The 19,172-nt window shown below is 40.4% G+C and overlaps 1 protein-coding gene across 4 annotated transcripts in view; it reads right to left on the minus strand.

Annotated features, from left to right (window-relative positions):
* Positions 1–19,172, minus strand: part of RGS17 (regulator of G protein signaling 17) — a 112,039-nt gene that overhangs the window by 3,432 nt on the left and 89,435 nt on the right. For all 4 annotated transcript variants that reach the window (XM_075864455.1, XM_075864454.1, XM_075864453.1 and 1 more), the window contains one exon: positions 7,804–8,038. In XM_075864455.1, coding sequence (XP_075720570.1) covers positions 7,804–8,038 — 235 coding nt within the window. The remainder of the gene's footprint in view (positions 1–7,803; positions 8,039–19,172) is intronic.

Below are 19,172 nucleotides of genomic sequence, written 5' to 3' on the forward strand. Positions count from 1 at the left end.
TAATTTTCTGACTTGTCCTGAAAAAAAGCCAAAATCTGATTGGTTGCTATGGGCAAGACCAATACTTTTTGTTACAACAATTTTTATGCATAAAGCTCATTGAGTACTTCCACAACCATTTTGCCATGATTCATTTCGGATGTAACGTAAGTGTTTGGCCAAGTCCTAAGGGGCAGTACATGTAAAACAAGGATCTCTTCATACAGGCAATTTGCTTTGTGTAAAATGTAATCCCATTGTGAGAAATAAATTGCAAAAACATAAATAAATGCTAAACATATATTATACAAGGAATTATAATAAAGGTGTCATTAATATTACCCCCTGTGACTTCACTAATCAAAAAGGCAATTATTTTTAGGATAGGATATGCCATAAATGTCTGATAGGTGTAACTCCCAAAGAAAGCCATGTGCTGTTTCCGTAACTCGGGAGCTAAGGAAGCAGTGTAGCTCTCTGTGCTACGCGATTTTATTAACTTAAATTGACTTCTATGGGAGTTAGGGAAACATAGGTCAGCGAGCTTGGCCTTTTCTGGGACCCTGGGCAACTCTGCATTCTATGGATATGCCATAATTGTCTGAGATGGGAATACCCCTTTAAACTCATAATATATCTGTCTCTTAAACTTTCCCTAATTGTGGCTGTAGGCAACCAAAATGTTATTTAGATTAAAAAACTCTATACTATGTATATTTTAAACTGACAAATATTGGTGACATGAGGCCTACTTGAGATGGGTTGCTAACAGATTTGACGTGGGGCTAAACTGGGGACCAAAGTCTTAGGGATCCCCTGGAATTCACCCTTTAAACTCTGTATGGAGATGTGGACTTTACTGCAGCTAATCCCCAGGACACTACCCCCGGAGTAGTCTCTGTTAGCAACAGTTAGTGATTAGATGAATTGGAGCCACAAATTTGCAACGTCAAGGCAGCAGACAGAAAACTTAGTCAGATGGGCACAGGTCAGGGCAGGCAACATTCAGTCAAATTCGAGAGTTGGGCAAATGTTAAGTTGGGCAGCAGACAATAGACGTGGTCAAATAACAAGCCGGGTCAAAGGCCAATGCACAGTGTAGGAACCAAATTAACCTTATTGCTCAGGCACTGGGCAATGTTGGAAGGGTCCATAAGAAGTCTGTGAGGACTGGCCATTGGCATCATTTTGGGGCACACACACTTGAAACAGCAACAGGAGAGCAGTGTGGGTGAGCGATATACCACGCATAGAGGCCCCAGGCTGGAAAGTGGCAGAGGAGAGGAGGATACCAGGCATGTAGGCCACGAGAAGGAGGACGGCAGAGAAGGTAATGGCGGGACGGAACAGTTGGAAATTTGTTGGATTTTTGGATTGATGGACGCAGACTTCCAGGTATGATTTCTTATACACAAACAAGTGCATTATGTGGAAATGTTTAACAATGTTTGATACATTCTCTAGTAAAATTCATAAGTAACTAAAAGTAGTAAACATGTATTTTCATGAAATTTTAGATGAGCTCAAAATAGTTGTCCCAATAAAGCCGTTTTACTTATAGACATTCATGGTGTATCTATAGGACACGCCAAAAATATCTGATGGGTCTGATGACTCACTTGGCTGTTTCCATATCTTCTATTCACCATAATGGCAGATGACCACTCATCTCTCGCCTGAAACGGATCAGACACTTATGGCATATTCTATCGACATAATAGAATGATAGAATAAAAATGATAGAAAAACCCCTTGAAATCCAATAAAATATTGCTTGCTGTGCGATGTTCTAAAAAACTTTCTGAAAGGCTCATAGTTTTTAGGAAATAATAATAAAACACAACAGATTTGCAGAATTTTGGGTAGGAGCCAGCATTGAAGGAGGAGTGAATGAGAGGCTTTTAGGATTGGTAATTTTCAGAAACTTTGAACTTTAATGTCAGCTCTTTCATATCCAGGTATATCATCTGGAGTTAGTTCTGAAACAACTTTGATAACTTTAGTTCTGTAGCTGTCTATAGAAGCTCTAGGAGGAGCATTATACAGGGCATATCACAATGCCCGTAATTACGAGTCGTAATTACGGGCACGGTCGTGTGCATGGGGCCTAACAGCATTGCAGGGAGGAAGCACGTGGCAACACTGTGTGCAGGAGGAATGCGATGAGAGAATGTGTGGATGTGGATTAACTAAAATATTCAACTGCAATATTCACCTAAGAATGTTTGTACTGCCATATCAATTATAGGGAGGTTGTCCCCATGTTCCTATCTTTCAGTAGCACTACAGTGTACTATTTATCCACGGGTATCGCCACCAGTTACTGCACACATATAATCGCAAGAATCTCAGCTCTCCTGTTTCAGCGCGCTTCGATTGCATTTTTCTGCTGCCTTCTCAGGGCAGTCACAGGAGTTAGCAGGAGACGTATCGTATATATTCAATAAGAAATGGCATTGCTATCTTGTTATGAAATCACTAGCTCGGGCAATTGGGCTTACAATTGAAATAGCATGGGCTCAGTCAGAGAAAATCATGCTGATTTGCATTTTGCCGCTTTCTTCTTGATGCCCTAGGAAATAGCCAGAAAACCAGCGAAACACGCATCGGCACACATTTGCTTCTTTTTGACGTGCTGCATCAAAACACAAGAGCTCAGCGGTCAGGGATAGATAATTCTCTCTTAGTATTTATCAGGACAGCGCCTCATTTTAATTCACATAGTGATAACACATTAAAGTACATCCAATATAGGTTATATTTGAGCTAATCAACATTTCTTGTTCTCTGATTCCATTCCCCTTACCCATGGCTATTTACTTATACTAAGAAGGTGGAGAACAAGGTGGAGCATTTCATCTGGTGATCTTACGCTTTTTGAACAGTATCCATGTGCAAAAAGTGTTGTCATTTAGCAATACGCAGAGGTGGTAAGGAATATGATATGATGATGATATGTCACTATTAGTTTATATGTCATCCTGTATTTCAAGAAAAGATTGCTGTCGGTTCCAGATGTATTAGATATATAAAGAGTGCACAGCAAATGTTCTTTTTTTTATAAGGATGGGGAGTCAAAAAAAATAAAGTTTTTTGACAGTACAACAGGAAGGGTACACTCCTACATACCGGATTTGCTTAGGAAAATATACGCAGCAAATCCAGAGGAAGCCACAGGGAAATCCAAAGCGACAAATCTGTACCAAAACTTGGAGATTTTGCTGTAGATTTGCTGCTGCAGATCAATTAAAAAACAATCTGTATACTCTTCCGAATCTTCTGCCGCTCCCATGGTAACTATAGTCTGGTCCCCCATTGATCTCTTTATCTTGACCGCCTTTGCATGTGGTTGGCTGCATCGCTCACGTGTCTACATAAAACTTCATCACTGGAGGCCAGGATACAGAGATCGGCAAGGGAGCAGGCTAGAATTACCATGGAAGTGGCAGAAGACTGGGAAGGTCAGTATAGTGTTTTTATTTAACTAGGGCAGCATATTATAAGTGACAGCTCCGCATTAAAATGAATGTTCACACTTTATTATCATGACGTTTTTGGTCCGAAATTTTGTGCTGGATAATTTCTTAATATACCTTTATAGTGGTTGGAACTTTTTTTTTTTTTTTAATGATACAGAATTTTAAATGCTCTGCATAAACACAAAATGAAAAGTTGCCAAGCTGGTTACCTGCAGTCGCTACTAAAGGGGGCATGGGAGCTTACTGCATACTGTCTTATTATTGAGTTTAATGCTTAACAGTTTGTAGTAAATTCCCCCCCCAAAGTGTATAAATAAAAAAATCCCTTATAGGACTAAAAAACAAACAAAAATTGAAAAAAAAAAACGGCTTAAGAAAAACACTTGAAAAACATACAACTGTAATGCATATAAAGTTTATTTAATGTCGTACATTGACATGAAATAAAATAATATACACATTTTCCTCTAGTGGTGGCTGCAGGTATTTAGCATGCTGTTTTTTTAACCCCTTAATGACCAGCCTATTTTAAACCTTAATGACAAAGCCATTTTTTAAGTTTTTCCATCGTCGCATTGCAAGAGCTATAACCTTTTTATTTTTGCGTCGACATAGCTGTATAAGGTCTTGTTTTTTGCGGGACAAGTTGTATTTTTTAATAGCACCATTTTGGGGGACATATTATTTATTGATTAACTTTTATTAACTTTTATTTGGGGGGAAATAGAAAAAAACCTGAAATTTCGCCACTTTTTTTCGCGTCTTAAATCTACGCCGTTTACCGTGTGATATAAATAACACAATATCTTTATTCAGCGGGTTGTTGCAATTGCAACGATACCAAATTTGTATAGTTTTTGTATGTTTTACTACTTTTACACAGTAAAAACGCTTTTTTTTTAAAATTCTTTGTTTTTGTGTCTCCATATTTGAAGAGCCGTAACGTTTTTTATTTTTTCGCCGATGCGGTTGTATGAGGGCTTTTTTTTGCGGGAAGACTTGTAGTTTTTATTGGTACCATTTTGTAGTAGATGCGACTTTTTGATCACTTTTTATCACATTTTTTTAAAGTCAGGATTCACAGAAAACAGCAATTTTTCCATAGTTTTTTATTACATTTTTTACGGCGTTCACCATGCGGGTTAAATAATGTAATAGATTTATAGTCGGGGTCGTTACGGACGCGGCGACACCAAATATGTGTAACTTTTTAACTTGATTTTGTTTTTTTAATAGTAAAGCATTTTGTAAGGGGAAAAAGTGGGTTTTTCATTTTTTTTTCACATTTTTTTTTTAATTAACTTTATTAAACTTTTTTTTAACTTTTTTACTAGTCCCACTAGGGGACTATAATATGCGATTCTGCGATCGCAATTATAATACACTGCAATACTTTTGTATTGCAGTGTATTACTGCCTGTCCGTTTAAAACGGACAGGCATCTGCTAGGTCATGCCTCCGGCATGATCTAGCAGGCATTCGCTCCAGGCAGACCTGGGGGCATTTATTAGGCCCCCGGCTGCCATGGGAGACACAGACACCCAGTGATCATATCGCCGGGTGTCGGTGGGGGAGAGAGGGAGCTCCCTCCCTCTCTCCAAAACAACTCAGATGCGGTGCACGCTATTGTGTACCGCATTTGAGGGGTTAAACGTGTGAGATCGATACTAATATCGATCTCACACGGCAGAGCAGGGACGCCCCCAGCCCTCAGCTACCTCTGGCAGGGAGATTTGCTCTGTTTACTTATTCCGATGCCGCGACGTAAAAAGTCTATGGCATCGGAATAAGGCCCGTTAGTGGCCGCCGTGAAAAGACTATGGGCCGGTCACTAACGGGTTAAATCTATGTCTTTGCAGGGATTTGGTGGTTTGTATCAGAAAAACTCTGACTGCTATAAATATCCATTAAAAAATTAATCAGCACAAAATTTTAAGTATTTGTGGATTTAAAAGGGTTGTCCGTTTTCATCAAATTAATGTAATTTTTTGTATAGATAAAAGCTACACAATTTTTCAATATACGTTCTGTATCAATTCTTCACAGTTTTCAAGATCTCTGCTTGTTGTTATCCAGTAGGAACCTCCATTGTTTACTTCCAGTGGATACAATTCTGTCCATGGTCATGTGATGGACACACAGGTGCTGGGATCGTTAGAAGACACAGCTCTGATACACAACTGTAACGAGCCATTCACCTGTGTGTCCATCACATGACCATGGACAGAATTTTATCCACTGCAAGTAAACAATGAATGTTCTTACTGAATACCAACATGGCGTATACGGTGGCTATAAAAATTAGAACAAGGACGGAGAATAAAAAGGCGCTACATAGGGTGAATACGTCAGATTAAAGATGGCTTTCTCTGTTGACCGTGGTAAATGGAGGCTCATCTTAAGTTGTTGTGAATGGATGGGCGCAACACTATTGCAGAACGAGGTAATAGGAAGAATGCTATCGATGTCATTTTCCCTACGTCGTCAGGTGCCAGCCTCGCCGGGAAGTAAATGCACACTATCTCATGCTTACTTGATGAAGGAGTTCTGTTTCCCTGAGACTCCTGTTTTATTGTGTTTTATGCAATAATTATCTTTTACCAAACATCCTACTGAGTGGTGGAAGTTTTGCACCTGGATGGCGTCTATTTCTTACAGTGGATCTCCATCTGGTCTCCATTCCTTTCACCTACCTACTAAATAACATCAAGCAGAGATTCTGAAAACGTAATTATTACAGAAAGAATATTGGAAAATTGTGTAGCTTTTAATTATACAAAAAATTAAATTAATTTGCTAAAACCGGACATCTTTAATATTAAATTGTTGTTCCAGGGTGGACATTCACTTTAAGGTCAGCTGCTTATGGTTTACACTTGGTGGGTGAATGTAGTGAACATATGGACAAATTTGTCTAATATCTTTCAAAAGAGTATTACCTTTATTAGATTGAGCATGTTCACTAGTTATTTCTTATTCTGCTGTATTAGTATAATTTCTGTATTTATACCAGATTCTGTGTTTTTCAAAATAAAGACAATAGCCATATTATTGGCATCTAAAATTTACTTTATTGATCCAGTTCATCATATTTCATGGCCTTCCATTTCAGACCTTATCAAAAAGCAATAGTTATATAACGCATATTCTACTTTTAAACATTTTCACTAGAATTGTTCTAGATACTGTTATGAATTGAACCGTTTCAAAGTAGAATAGAAAATGTGCGTAAGCAAGGCATAGGAGGCATATTATTCAGGCCATCTACTCACCATCATCTTCAATGAACATACATTGAGATATCTTTCGCCTACTATTACTTTCATGCAAAAAAAAGGCATTATTTGATTAAAGGGGTTGCCCAGTAGTGGACGTAGCGGCGATTCACAGGTATTTCAGCCTTCTTCTCCCATTCACTTCAATGGGAGAAGGCTGCAATACCTGTGAATTGCCACTACATCCGTGTCGATGCTTCACAATGAGCAAGTAGAATTGAAAGGGAAGCAGCGCTTGTACGAGCGCTGCACCCTCTTCAAAGCAGCTGATCGGTGGGGTCCCAAGAGTCGGACCCCGACCCATCAGATATTGATGGCCTATTCTGAGGATAGGCCATCAATTTTTAGGGACTGGACAACCCCTTTAACCCCTTTGGGATGAAGCCATATTTTGATTTTCGTTTTTCACTCCCCGCATTCCAAGAGCCATAACTTCTTTCTTTTTTCGTCACTAGAGTGGTGTGGGGGCTTATGTTTTGCAGGAGGAGTTGTAGTTTCTTCTGGTACCATTTATAGTTCCAAATAATGTACTGGAAAGCTGAAACAAAATTGTTTGCGGGCTGAAGTTGGTAAAAACGGTGATTCCTCAATTGTTTTTTGGGTTTTGTTTGTACGGCTTTCTCCGTGTGATTAGATGGTTGGAAATTACGAAAACAGCCTAGCTCGCTGAGCCATGCTGTTTTCGTAACTCCCATAGAAGTCAGTTACGGAAATAGTGTAGCTCGCGTGCTACACTGCTGTGGGGAGTTACGGAAACATGGTCGGAAATTAGGAAGTGGCCTGGGAGGCAGCGGGAGCCAAGAAAGGTAGGACAGGGTTTAGGGGGCCCCGTTCTAGAGATAGGTGCGGGTCACAGTGGTGGGACTCGTATCTATTTGACATTCATGGCATATCCTATGGATATGCCATAAATGTTCCTGATGGGCAAACCCCTTTAAGTACAAAAAAGTTTTTTTCTAAAAATCTACTTTACGCATCCAAAAACATTTTTATATCACAACTTTATTTATTCATTATGCATCATAAAAGTTGCAAAGGACATAACTAACTTACTAACAGAAAGAACTTACCTCCTTAGGTGAAAGTATAGAGATATAATCTTCGTATATATTCCTAGCCTTTTCTTCAACAAGTTTCTTGTTTTCTTCATTCTTTAAGTCTTCACATGCCAGCCAGAAAAGTAGATTTTCTTCACTGTATTCTGTGCGTAAAAATTCTCGGAAGAGATTTCTTCCTGCAGGACTCTTCATCATCTTGTCAAAATTGTGGGACCAAGATACAATTTCTTCAGTGGTTGGAATTTGGCTGAAAGTCAAAATGTCTTATTAATATATTCTTGTATGCACTGTGAACATTTACAGTGATTATACTGAGTGTACTATCAGTGCTGCTAAATTGCATCATACACAGATATCTATTGTAATCATGTAGGCTAGTTTATCTGAACGTCACAGATTCTTGAGTGATAATAAAATATTACAGTATGTTTTTGCAGCCTCGATTTAAAAAAAAGAATATTAGCGTACATGCCATAGAGGCAGCCCATGCAGCTGCTATGGAGCCTAATCGAAGGGGCCTTCTGGTCTAGTTTAGGCTAGCCTTATCTATCCACTTTATGGATTGTGTGAACCTTCACATTAGGACAAGTCCTTTTTATATGCCCATTTAGAACATATAGACATCACAGAGGAATTCTTCTACTTTTCACTCCCTCCCGCTTTGAAGGACTGTATTACATGGATAACCACTCATTTCCCACGCCATGTAATATCACGGTTGCCAACACCTAATTTTTCTACTTCACCTTTTGCTTCAGTGAACTCATAATATATTACGTTATTTATGATACACATAATCATCTAAAAAATAACCGCTGGATTCTTTGATATTTAAGAGATAATTTCTTTACACAGATGACAATGATGTATAGATGTAAATGTCCAAAGTCAGGGAATTAAACGTTTCCACACATTCTCAGTAACATAGATATTGGTAGTAAGACATCACGGCTAATATGAGTAAAAAGTCACTTCTATTTTTATTTTTTTGCATTTCTCTCAAGGTTATACATTGTGATGACTCGAAGAAAGAGTTGTTATTTACATTGCCTACTCACAGAGCAAAAAGCTATGATATATATATATATATATATATATATTTATATTTATTTTAGTTATGTTATTTAAATGATGCTAACATATTCTGCAGTGCTGTACAGAGATTGTAGTCACACACATTAGTCCCGGTCTTCAATGGGTCCCACAATCATTCCTAGTCCTCAATGGGGCTCACAATTTAAATTCCCGATCTCAAACACAAACTAACTTCCAATTTAATGAGTTGCCACTTAACCTACATACAATATCCATGCAGATGCTGTAGTTCCTAGAGAGAAATTAATGTTTTAGAATAGAAACACAACATAAAGTGTATAAACAAAGAAAATCCCTTATGGCACTAGAAATATATAATTTATTTTTTTTTAAAAAAAGCAGCTAAATAACATGAAAAATATTATGTATTGCATATAAAGTTAATTAGTCATATGTCAAAATGAAATTGTAATTTAAAATTTTTCGTTAACAATAATGTAAAAGGGAAATGTAACAGCTTATTTGTGTTATATATTTTATTATATGTGCATCAAGAAATGATAACTTGCACCAAGGAATAAAAGCTGAAGTATAACTTAACAGCCATCTTAACAGGGTTAACCTTAAAGTTATCCTAGCCACTAAAACTGGTTGTTATGCCCCAAAGTCATGTATGCTTCTTTACTCAATCCTTTATGTGTCTCGGATATGTCTCAATGTCTCTCTCAATGACATAGAGACTCTCTATGTCATTGAGAGAGTCATTGAGACATATCGTCCTTGGACTGGGAACTCTCCAAATCAGTAGAACAAACTGGTCCTCACTTCTTTTTCTTGCCCTTTCGTATTCTAGTTTTAAGATCTACGGTTATCCATGCTAAAGTTAATGAACTGGACATAGGACGTATTGCATGCACATTAAAATAGGTTGTGTGAACCCAGCCTATGTCTCATCACCATTGGATTTGTTTTGTATGGATTGATAGTTTTGTATTGTACTTGTTCTCCAATAAAAATCTATGGGTGCTCCAAATTTATAGAAGCACTCCAGCAAAAACACATTTTTGCATAACTGTACCTTCCACCTGATTGTCTATCAAGCTGTGAACTTTTTTTTATGTATATTGTACTCACTTCCTCGCAGTTCAGCCTCCTGCCCATGTAATTTAATCATATAGGAAGTTCTGATGACTGAGATGGTAACCCATGGAGTGAACAGAAAGACATGTAATGCACAGGGGGTCAATATAAAATCATGTGACCCAATGGAAGAGAAGGATTCCATGAATTTTCATAGTAAGGAATAACTAAATAGGGTAATACTAGCGGAGTTATTTATATTGTGTGAATAGTTACATAATAATTTTTTATTATTTTTTACCCGGAGTGTTTCTTTAATCTGTAGATCATTCAGCTAAGGCTTCATTCACATCTGCGTCGGGACTCCCATTCATGGGTTTCGTCTGAGCTTTTCCGTCAGGGGAACCCATGAACGGAATCCAAATGGTTTCTGTTGGTCACCGTTCTTTAAGGGTTCGACTACGGTATTCATTCCATTGATTCCAATGGATTCCAGATCCATCACCATTGAAATCAATGGTATTGCAAAAGGAAATCTATAGTTTCCGTTTGTTTCAGTTTGGATTCCGTTCATAGGTTCCCCTGAAGGAAAGCTCAGACGGAAGACATGAACGGAATCCCTATGCAGAAGTGAACGAAGCCTTACACTTGTAAGAGGATGGAATTTCTAAGAGCACTGGGGGCTCGGTGGGCATTGCATCTCAAGGACCCTGAATAATGTAAACTGATGATATTATATGTAAGAAGTTTTATAAAACCAAAGGTACGCGTTAAATTCTACCGAAGGAACAGAAAATAATCCTCCCATAAAATTAAAAAACAAACATTTTTTAAAGGGGGCACCCAGCTGGGGGCACATTATGTGTGTCCATCTGTCATTTCATCAAAACCTCATTTACGTAGGTCTAACAAAGGTCCATTTCTGTATATAATTTTTTTTAATTATTTTCTATTTTGCAGAACAAGATATTTTGAAAGCTATTAAGTATTTTTTAGGACTGTGTAAGAAATTTTAAAGTACTGCTTTTCAATATAATTCTCCTTAGGCTGGAATCACACATTCAGTTTTTGTGGTAGTATTTTTATGCATTTTTTGGAGCCAAACACAGGAGTGGATACAAAAGAGAGAAGAAATATCACTTTTTCCTTTATACTTTTTCCTTCTTTTTGCAACCATTCCTGGTTTGGCCCCAAAAACTGCATGTGTGATTTCCCCCTTAGGAGAATGTTATTAAAAAGTAGTACTTTATAATTTCATACATAAAAATTACACAGTAAAATTGCATTGTTTATAGAAAATAGTAAAAAATACTTTTCAATAGCTCTCAAAATATCTTGCTGTTCTGCAATGTTTTCCATGAAACAACAATCTTTATTCAACTTTATGCTTTCTCTTAGACAGTTCACTACATACATTAATAAGACAAAAACTTTTAACATTTTGAATTTCCACGCTGTCATACGTTGCTCAGATATCAACACTTCTCCCAAAAGTGAAATATTGAGTCACGATTTTCAGAATTGCTGCAAGCGTTTTTCTTGTGTAATTACATACATGTGCATGCAGTTAGCTGGTATACATTGCGCTCTGCTTCAAGAGAATGTTTTCCAAATGATAATTTACTGTCAGTGGGCACATACCGGTAGTTTAAGATCTTGCTTTGTAAACATATATTTGATTCCCAAGAAACACTAAGTTTAAAATAGCTGTTTTTAAACAGTCTGATCTCTGAATTTTGGCTGCCTTTCTATATGAGGTTAAACTGTAATTTGGTTATAGGCCAAAATAAAGAAGTGCTCTACCTTCCCAGAGCATGAGGATTTCCCAGACTCAGATGCTGTGGGAACTTTGTGGAATCCAGAAGCATAACGCGTGCCTCCGTGAATTCCACAGAAAGTGCAATATCCCAGGACGTACAATGTTTTATTCAAAAGTGCATGTTTTCACATGAGAACAGGTGAGGATGTTGTTGATAGATTAATATCACAGGCGGAACGTTTAAAAAAAAACCTTTAAAAAGACATTTAAAAGCTCTAAGAGTCTATTCACTTTGCGTTTGCAGTGTCCGTTTAGCGTATGTGTATGCCTATACAGTGGCATACATTGGAGGCTTACATTGGAATATCCTTCCAATGTACGGTATAGCTCTGATGTACACAGCGAACACACTGTGAATAGAGCTTAATTTCGAGGTGAACTCTAATTATCGCTAGTATGCAAAATTTATATTGTAAACAATTAAAGACATAATTATAATAAATTATTGATAATAAATAATAAATGTATATGTAGAACAAAATGTAATGTTATGAGTTGCTTTTTTAAAAGTTATAATACAAAAATAAATCCAGCTCATATCAACAATGCTCTAGAGTTTAAAAAAAGTACAAAAAAAAAGAGCAACTAAATTGATGAGACATGCTGAATCTGTTATGAGGAAAGATTAAAATAATTACATTTATTTAGTCTTGAGAACAGATGTCTATGGGGAGACATGCTAAATTTGTACAAATATATAAATGTTTGTATGGTGTGGACAGTTAGAAGTGTTGACTTGTAAACAATAAACCACCAATGGAGCTGTTTTATTTAGGAAACAGTAACTAGTAACTTCATAGCGGTACTGGGGATGTTGACAATGCAGAAGTCACCCTTGAGCTAAGTGTGCCAGTGAGTCTGTGCCGAGATGAGCTCGGCTCTGTAGCTAAGAGTGCCACCATGGGTCATAAAAAATGTTCCAGACGAACTGCTCCAGGCGGCAAGGGGCACAGGGGACAACTACGGTTATACTACCTGTAGCAGGGTGACACGGCGGCAATGAGCACAACTATGGTTACACTACCTGTAGCAGCGTGTGACATGGCAGAAATCGGCACAGGGGACAACTACGGTTATACTACCTGTAGTAGGGTGTGACATGGCAGCAATGGGCACAGTGGACAACTACGGTCATACTACCTATGGCAGGGTGACATGGCGGCAATGGGCAAAGTGGACAACTACAGTTATACTACCTGTAGCAGGGTGAGATAGCAGCAACGGGTACAGGGGACAACTACGGTTATACTACCAAGGTGATCCCGGGATGGAGGTCAGCAGATGGCCAAAGCTGGAGATCGACATGCGGCAGAAGTTGTGAAACTTCTCCAGTTGCTGCCGCAGGTCAGCGTAGAGTGAGGAAATGCCCCTTCCTGGGCCGTTGGGAGACAATGGGGTGAACCCAGTACCTCCTCCTCTTCCTCAACGACTCTTCATCCAGCATAGCTTGTGTAATGACGGGGTAGGGAAGCAGACAGGTGAGCCCTAATCTACCCGCCACTCAGTCCCTGCCTACTTGCAACGGTCCATCCTAGGCGATGGCGTACAACTGGGCGACGGTCCCTACGCTCAATAAGTGCACGACAGACAAACAGACAAGGGTACACAGAAGCTAAGGGAAATGGGGCAGTTGCCCACGGCAACACAGTGAGCAACAAGGGTAGTGAACGAGCCGAGTCAAACCAGGAGTGCACGAGGTACAAATCGCAGAGCAGGAGTGAAGTCAGTAAAGCCAGGGTCAAAAATGAAGCAAGGTCAATAATCATAGCAGGAGCAGCAGAGCCAGGAAACAGAAAAGAATCACAGGCAAAGGATGAGCAGGAAATGCAGGTATAAATAGACAGAGGGCGGGAGCTAGCTCCGTCTGGCCAGGCTGCGATAGGCTCTCCCACTCCTAAGCCTGCCATCCTGAGTGGTGGAAGATGGAGTCAGTCTCAGAGACATAGACTCAGGTGCAGACTGATTACCTATGGGAGTATCCACAGAAGTTGTGCCTGGCAGATCCTTTACAGTACCCCCCCTTTTATGAGGGGCCACCGGACCCTTTCTAAGTGGACCTGGTTTATTGAGGAAACGAAGGTGGAACTTCCTGACCAATACCCCAGCGTGAACATCCCGGGCGGGTACCCAAGTCCTCTCCTCAGGCCCGTATCCTCTCCAATGGACCAGATACTGGAGGGAGCCTTGGACCATCTTGCTGTCCACAATCTTGGCCACCTCGAACTCCACCCCCTCAGGGGTGAGAACGGGAACAGGAGGTTTCCTCGAGGGAGCCAAGGACGGGGAGCAGCGGTAGAAGTGTCACTCTCTCAGACTTAGGAGCAGGTGCAGACTGATTACCCACGGGCGTCGACACAGAAGCTGTGTCTGGCAGATCCTTTACAGCTTGCTGTCTGAATCGCAGAGAAAGGTGCCAGTCCAAAAGAGCTTGATCCACACATCTGTAGGGCATCCTTGCAATGAAAGTAACGCCAGAAATCAAAGCCATATCAGCCGATAAATCCCACAGAGCTCTGACAAAGCACAAATGCCAGAGATAATGGCACCAGAGCGATCATGTGGCCCTTTTAAGATGTTGGGACATGTTTGTGACATCATTTGCAGGCTCCCTCTTTTTTTGCGGATCCGTATATACGAATGCACTACGGACCATATTTGCGGACAATGGGCCGTATATCCGGATAATTTGCTGATGACTGCGGATCCGTATTTGCGGGTAATTAAAACAATTATAGTTGTGTACATGAGGCCTAAGCTTAAGACTCAATTCACACAGCAGTTGCAGTAACTAAAGAAACTTAAACAGTTTACAATTTAACAGTACTTTACAATCTAATTATAATAAATACCAGCACAACCTTGAGAGAGGTTGGAAGAATTTAAAGTTACTGATGTCTGTCGGGAATGATGGCCGCTGATGCTGCTACCATCACAGATGGACACACAGGGCTTGTTCAACTTTAGGCTACATTCACACAAACGTAGCTCTCCCGGGACGTGAAAAACTGCAGTTTTCCACGTCCGAGGTGGACCTGTGCGGGATGCATTGTCAGGGATCCCCCACAGACTAGTCTATGGAGGGAGGCGTGACACGAAGTAAAATAGGACATGTCCTATTTTTCAACATATGCTTCACACGGTCCGTTGAAACAACGGACGTGTGAACGGTCCCATGGAAATACATGAGACAAGATTCACGCTCATGTGAATGAGCCCTAAGCCACCCAGTGGATATACATTGCCTCTTAAGGGACCAACAGTTTTCCTTTTCTCTACATGAGGCAACTTCTGCTTCCCCTTCCCTTTTTCATTTTCTCCCCGTTGGCATTGGACTAATCACACTTGTCGGTGCGGTCACCTCCCAACAGGTCAGTGTAAAGCTCTCATGAGATCTCACACTCATGTACTGCTCCTCCTACTCCTAACCTTTAGGCCATGTGGCAACCTGGTCCTATAGCAATCGAGAGATGCAGCCAGAGGCAAATAGCCATGCCTATCTCAGGTGCTGCATTGGCAGAGATTGATAGAGGACCCACACACAGACAACAAAAACACACACTGACAGTCACACATACAACTGATACCTGACACACACAGGTAGCTATCTGATTACTGCTGCAGCGACCTTTTACATGCCTGTACAAAAAAATATGGTGAAAAGCTGCTCCATGTGAAACCCCCTCAAAAGACAAGGGGTCACTCCTTTCATCTGAAGAGAAAAAGGTTAAATCTTCAATGACAATAAGCCATCTTATCTATGAGAGCTGTGAATCCGCCGACCTCAGAAGCTGGTTTGAGCAGTACCAGTTGTTGTTGTTGAGAAAGGCTTAGATAATTTCTTAGAACAGATCAATATCAACGCTTCCTTAAAGCGACTCTGCAGGTTTCCCCTTACTATTTATCTTAGTATATGTGTGCCGATTACCTAATCACTGGTGGTTTTGTAATCTGTACTTATAAATATTCTGTCCTTGCTTTAATAGAAATCAGCTCTATATGCACTGACTTTCTGGGGTGCTTGTGATGGATTAGTGTTTATACACAACAGTCAATCAGTAGAGGCAGAGCTGCAGTGTGGAGGGAGAGATCAGCAGCCTCAACCAATCATGAGACAGGAGGTGATTTTTTAGACTACCTCAAACTCCCAGTAAGCACTATAGTTCTATTTAGAGAACACAACTCTGCACTAGCAGAGCAGAACTAAAGAGAAGCCAACCAGCAAGCACTGAGGAAAACAAACAAGAATTACCTATAGGTGACAGTCACTTTCCATTTATTCCTGTATTTTAGCTAAAATATACCTCACTTTTCAAGTGACTCTACAGAATAAACTGTTATATATGTGTACATGAGGAATAACACTAATTTAGCTGTTTTCTCCCTGCAGGTTTTAGCTCTAATTCTCAGTTTTCCCTCAGCTAGTGGGTGGAGCCTAACTGCTATCATGTCTCCCATACATTCCACACATAAAGATGAGAACATGCTGCTCCCCAATCTCTCTGTAGCACACCCACAGAAATAACAGCAGCAAGGAGGACATCAGACAGCAGTACTTAGCAGTGTAGCTGTGAATCAAGCACTGGGGTGAGATATAACACTTACTAGAATTAGCAGCAGCTTTGGGTGTCTCTCTGCCTCTCTTTATCTCGTCTCCTTTTCCTTCTACTCTTCATAGACTTCTATTCGCAGTATGTAGCCTGATCTCTCAGTGAACTGATAGTCCATCTCCTCTCTCAAGACAAATTTTAGCAGTAAATAAAGAGTGAATATTCAGTGAACAGGGAGGGGGAGAAGTTGCTGATGAGTGCAGTAAGAGGCATTTTTCTCTAATAAGATATATTACACATTTTCTTATATTTGATTGTACTATTGGTTTATGCAAAGGATTGTTGAAAGGCTAGTGACCATTTAAATCATTCCTACCTTGGTCAGAACTTAGGCTGTTACATGATTGCACCTCCCAACTGATACATGTGTATGGGATGGCAATTTTCACATGAATGACACATTTCCTGTTGTGGGAACAACATATGTCATGAAGCTAACAGCCACCAGCTGCAACAATGTTGAAATCCTACTGTAGTAGTGAACAAAGGGAACAAAAAGCATTTACAACTAGAAAACACATACAAACAGTATGTAATAGCTGATAATATTTTGACCCCTGATGTGACTTGGTAGCTCCTGCTACCTTAAAAAATATAGTGTAGGGTTGGGCCAGAGGTTCATAACTTTTCCCATGTAAGGCTATGTTCACACGGGGTCTTTTGCCGAGTTTTTTGACGCGGAAACCGCGTCGCAAAACTCGGCAGAAACGGCCCGAGAACGCCTCCCATTGATTTCAATGGGAGGCGTCGGCGTCTTTTTCCCGCGAGCAGTAAAACTGCCTCGCGGGAAAAAGAAGCGACATGCCCTATCTTCGGGCGCTTCCGCCTCCGACCTCCCATTGACTTCAATGGGAGGCAGGAGAAAGCGTGTTTTCTGCCCGCGGCGCTCAATGGCCGCGGGCGAAAAACGGCGCGATCATTGCTATTCACACGGAGTATTTTGGGGGAGGAATATCTGCCTCAAAATTCAGTTTGGAGCTTTGAGGCAGATATTCCTCCCCCAAAATACTCCGTGTGAACATAGCCTAAGAGCCCCTGTTTTTCCTTAAAAAGGAGGGACACACCGAACCAGAAACACCTTCCTATTTTCCTTCTTATTGTATTTCTATTTATTATTTCAGTGCTTTACTCCTGCCCCCCCCCCTTCCTTGGTTGCTACTAGTTCTTACCAGTAAATACAGGTCAGCTGTGCCGCTGGCTCGAACATCTTCTGGAACCTTCTACACCAGCACAAGATCTGTCTGATTGGTAGGTTGAGCTTTGGTGGAAATCTACTGTATATTTACTATAAATACCACTGCCAGCAACAGTTTAATCAGTTTGCCTTAGAGTCACTTCAAGAAGAAGGGTCTACTCAATGATGGAAAACCTCCTCAGAAAGCTGATTGAGAAAGCGTAGGGCTCAGAAGGGGAAGAATGGCTGAGGAGGTGCCTGGAAGATACAGCTGTCCATTCATCTACTTCCACGGAAGTTCAGAGCCAGTGAAGACGCCTCGGAGGCGAACCATTCTGATGAAGAGATGACGAGGGCCACTAAGAGGTCGACCCCAAAAAGATATGGACGACATTTTGTGACCATCAACATCCGATGACGACATCAACGACATTGAGAAGCTGTTGCAAGACGTGCACCTGCATGATAAGATGTAAGTGCCCGAGGAGCCGTCTAGTGCATGCCACTCCACTGATCCGTGCCATGTTCACATACGCAATGGCAGTCAGAATTCGTTAAGACAGATTCTTTGAATCGGTCTACTGACGCCGCTGGATATGTTGGATATTTATATCGTAGGCCGATAACGTTGGATGTACAGTCCCGGCCAAAAGTTTTGAGATTGAAACAAATTTTGGTTTTCCTAAAGTTTGCAGCTTCAGTGTTTTTAGTTCTTTTAGTCAATGTTTCTATGGTTCACTGAAGTACAATTATAAGCATTTCATAAGATTTAAACTTTTATTTACAAATACATCAAGTTTATGCAAAGACAGTGTTGACCCTTCCTTTTCAAGACTTCTGCAATTCGCCCTGGAAAGTCGCCCTGGCATGCTGGATATCAGCTTCTGGCCCAAATCCTGACTGATAGCAACCCAGTCTTGCCTAATCAGTGCTGGGAGTTTATCATCATTTCTGTCTTTTTGTTTGTCCACTCATTATTTGACTATTAACCACAAATTCTCAATGGGATTGAGATCTGGGGAGTTTCCTGGCCATGGACCCCAAATTGAAATGCTTTGTTCACCGAGCCATTTAGTTATTACTTTTGCCTTGAAACATGGTACTGCATCATGCTGTAAAAAGCATTGTTCATCGCCAAATTGGTCCTGGATCGTTGGGAGAAGTTGCTCTTGGAGGATGTTAAGATACCATTCTTTATTCATGGAAGTATTCTTAGGCAACATTGTGACTGAGCCCACTCCCTTGGATGAAAAGCAACCCCACACATAAATGGTCTCAGGAGGCTTTACTGTTGGCATGACACTGGACTCATGGTAGCGCTCACCTTTTCTTGCCCGGACAAACATTTTTCTAGTTGTCCCAAACAGTCTGAAAGGGGGCTACAGCAGAGAAAATAAGTTTACCCCAGTCCTCTGCAGTCTAATCCCTGTACTTCCTGCAGAATGTCAGTCTGTCCTTGGATGTTTTTCCTGGAGAGAAGTGGCTTCTTTGCTGTCCTTTTTGACACCAGGCCAGCCTCCAAAAAGCATTCGCCTCACTGTGCATGCAAATGCACTGACACTTGCCTGCTGTCATTCCTGAACAAGATTTGCATTGGTGTTGAACCGATCCTGTAGCTGAATCCTCTTTAGGAGATGGTTCTGACACTTGCTGGACTTTCTTGGGC

The sequence above is a fragment of the Rhinoderma darwinii genome, chromosome 4, assembly GCF_050947455.1.
Source record: "Rhinoderma darwinii isolate aRhiDar2 chromosome 4, aRhiDar2.hap1, whole genome shotgun sequence".
Lineage (NCBI taxonomy): Eukaryota > Metazoa > Chordata > Amphibia > Anura > Rhinodermatidae > Rhinoderma > Rhinoderma darwinii.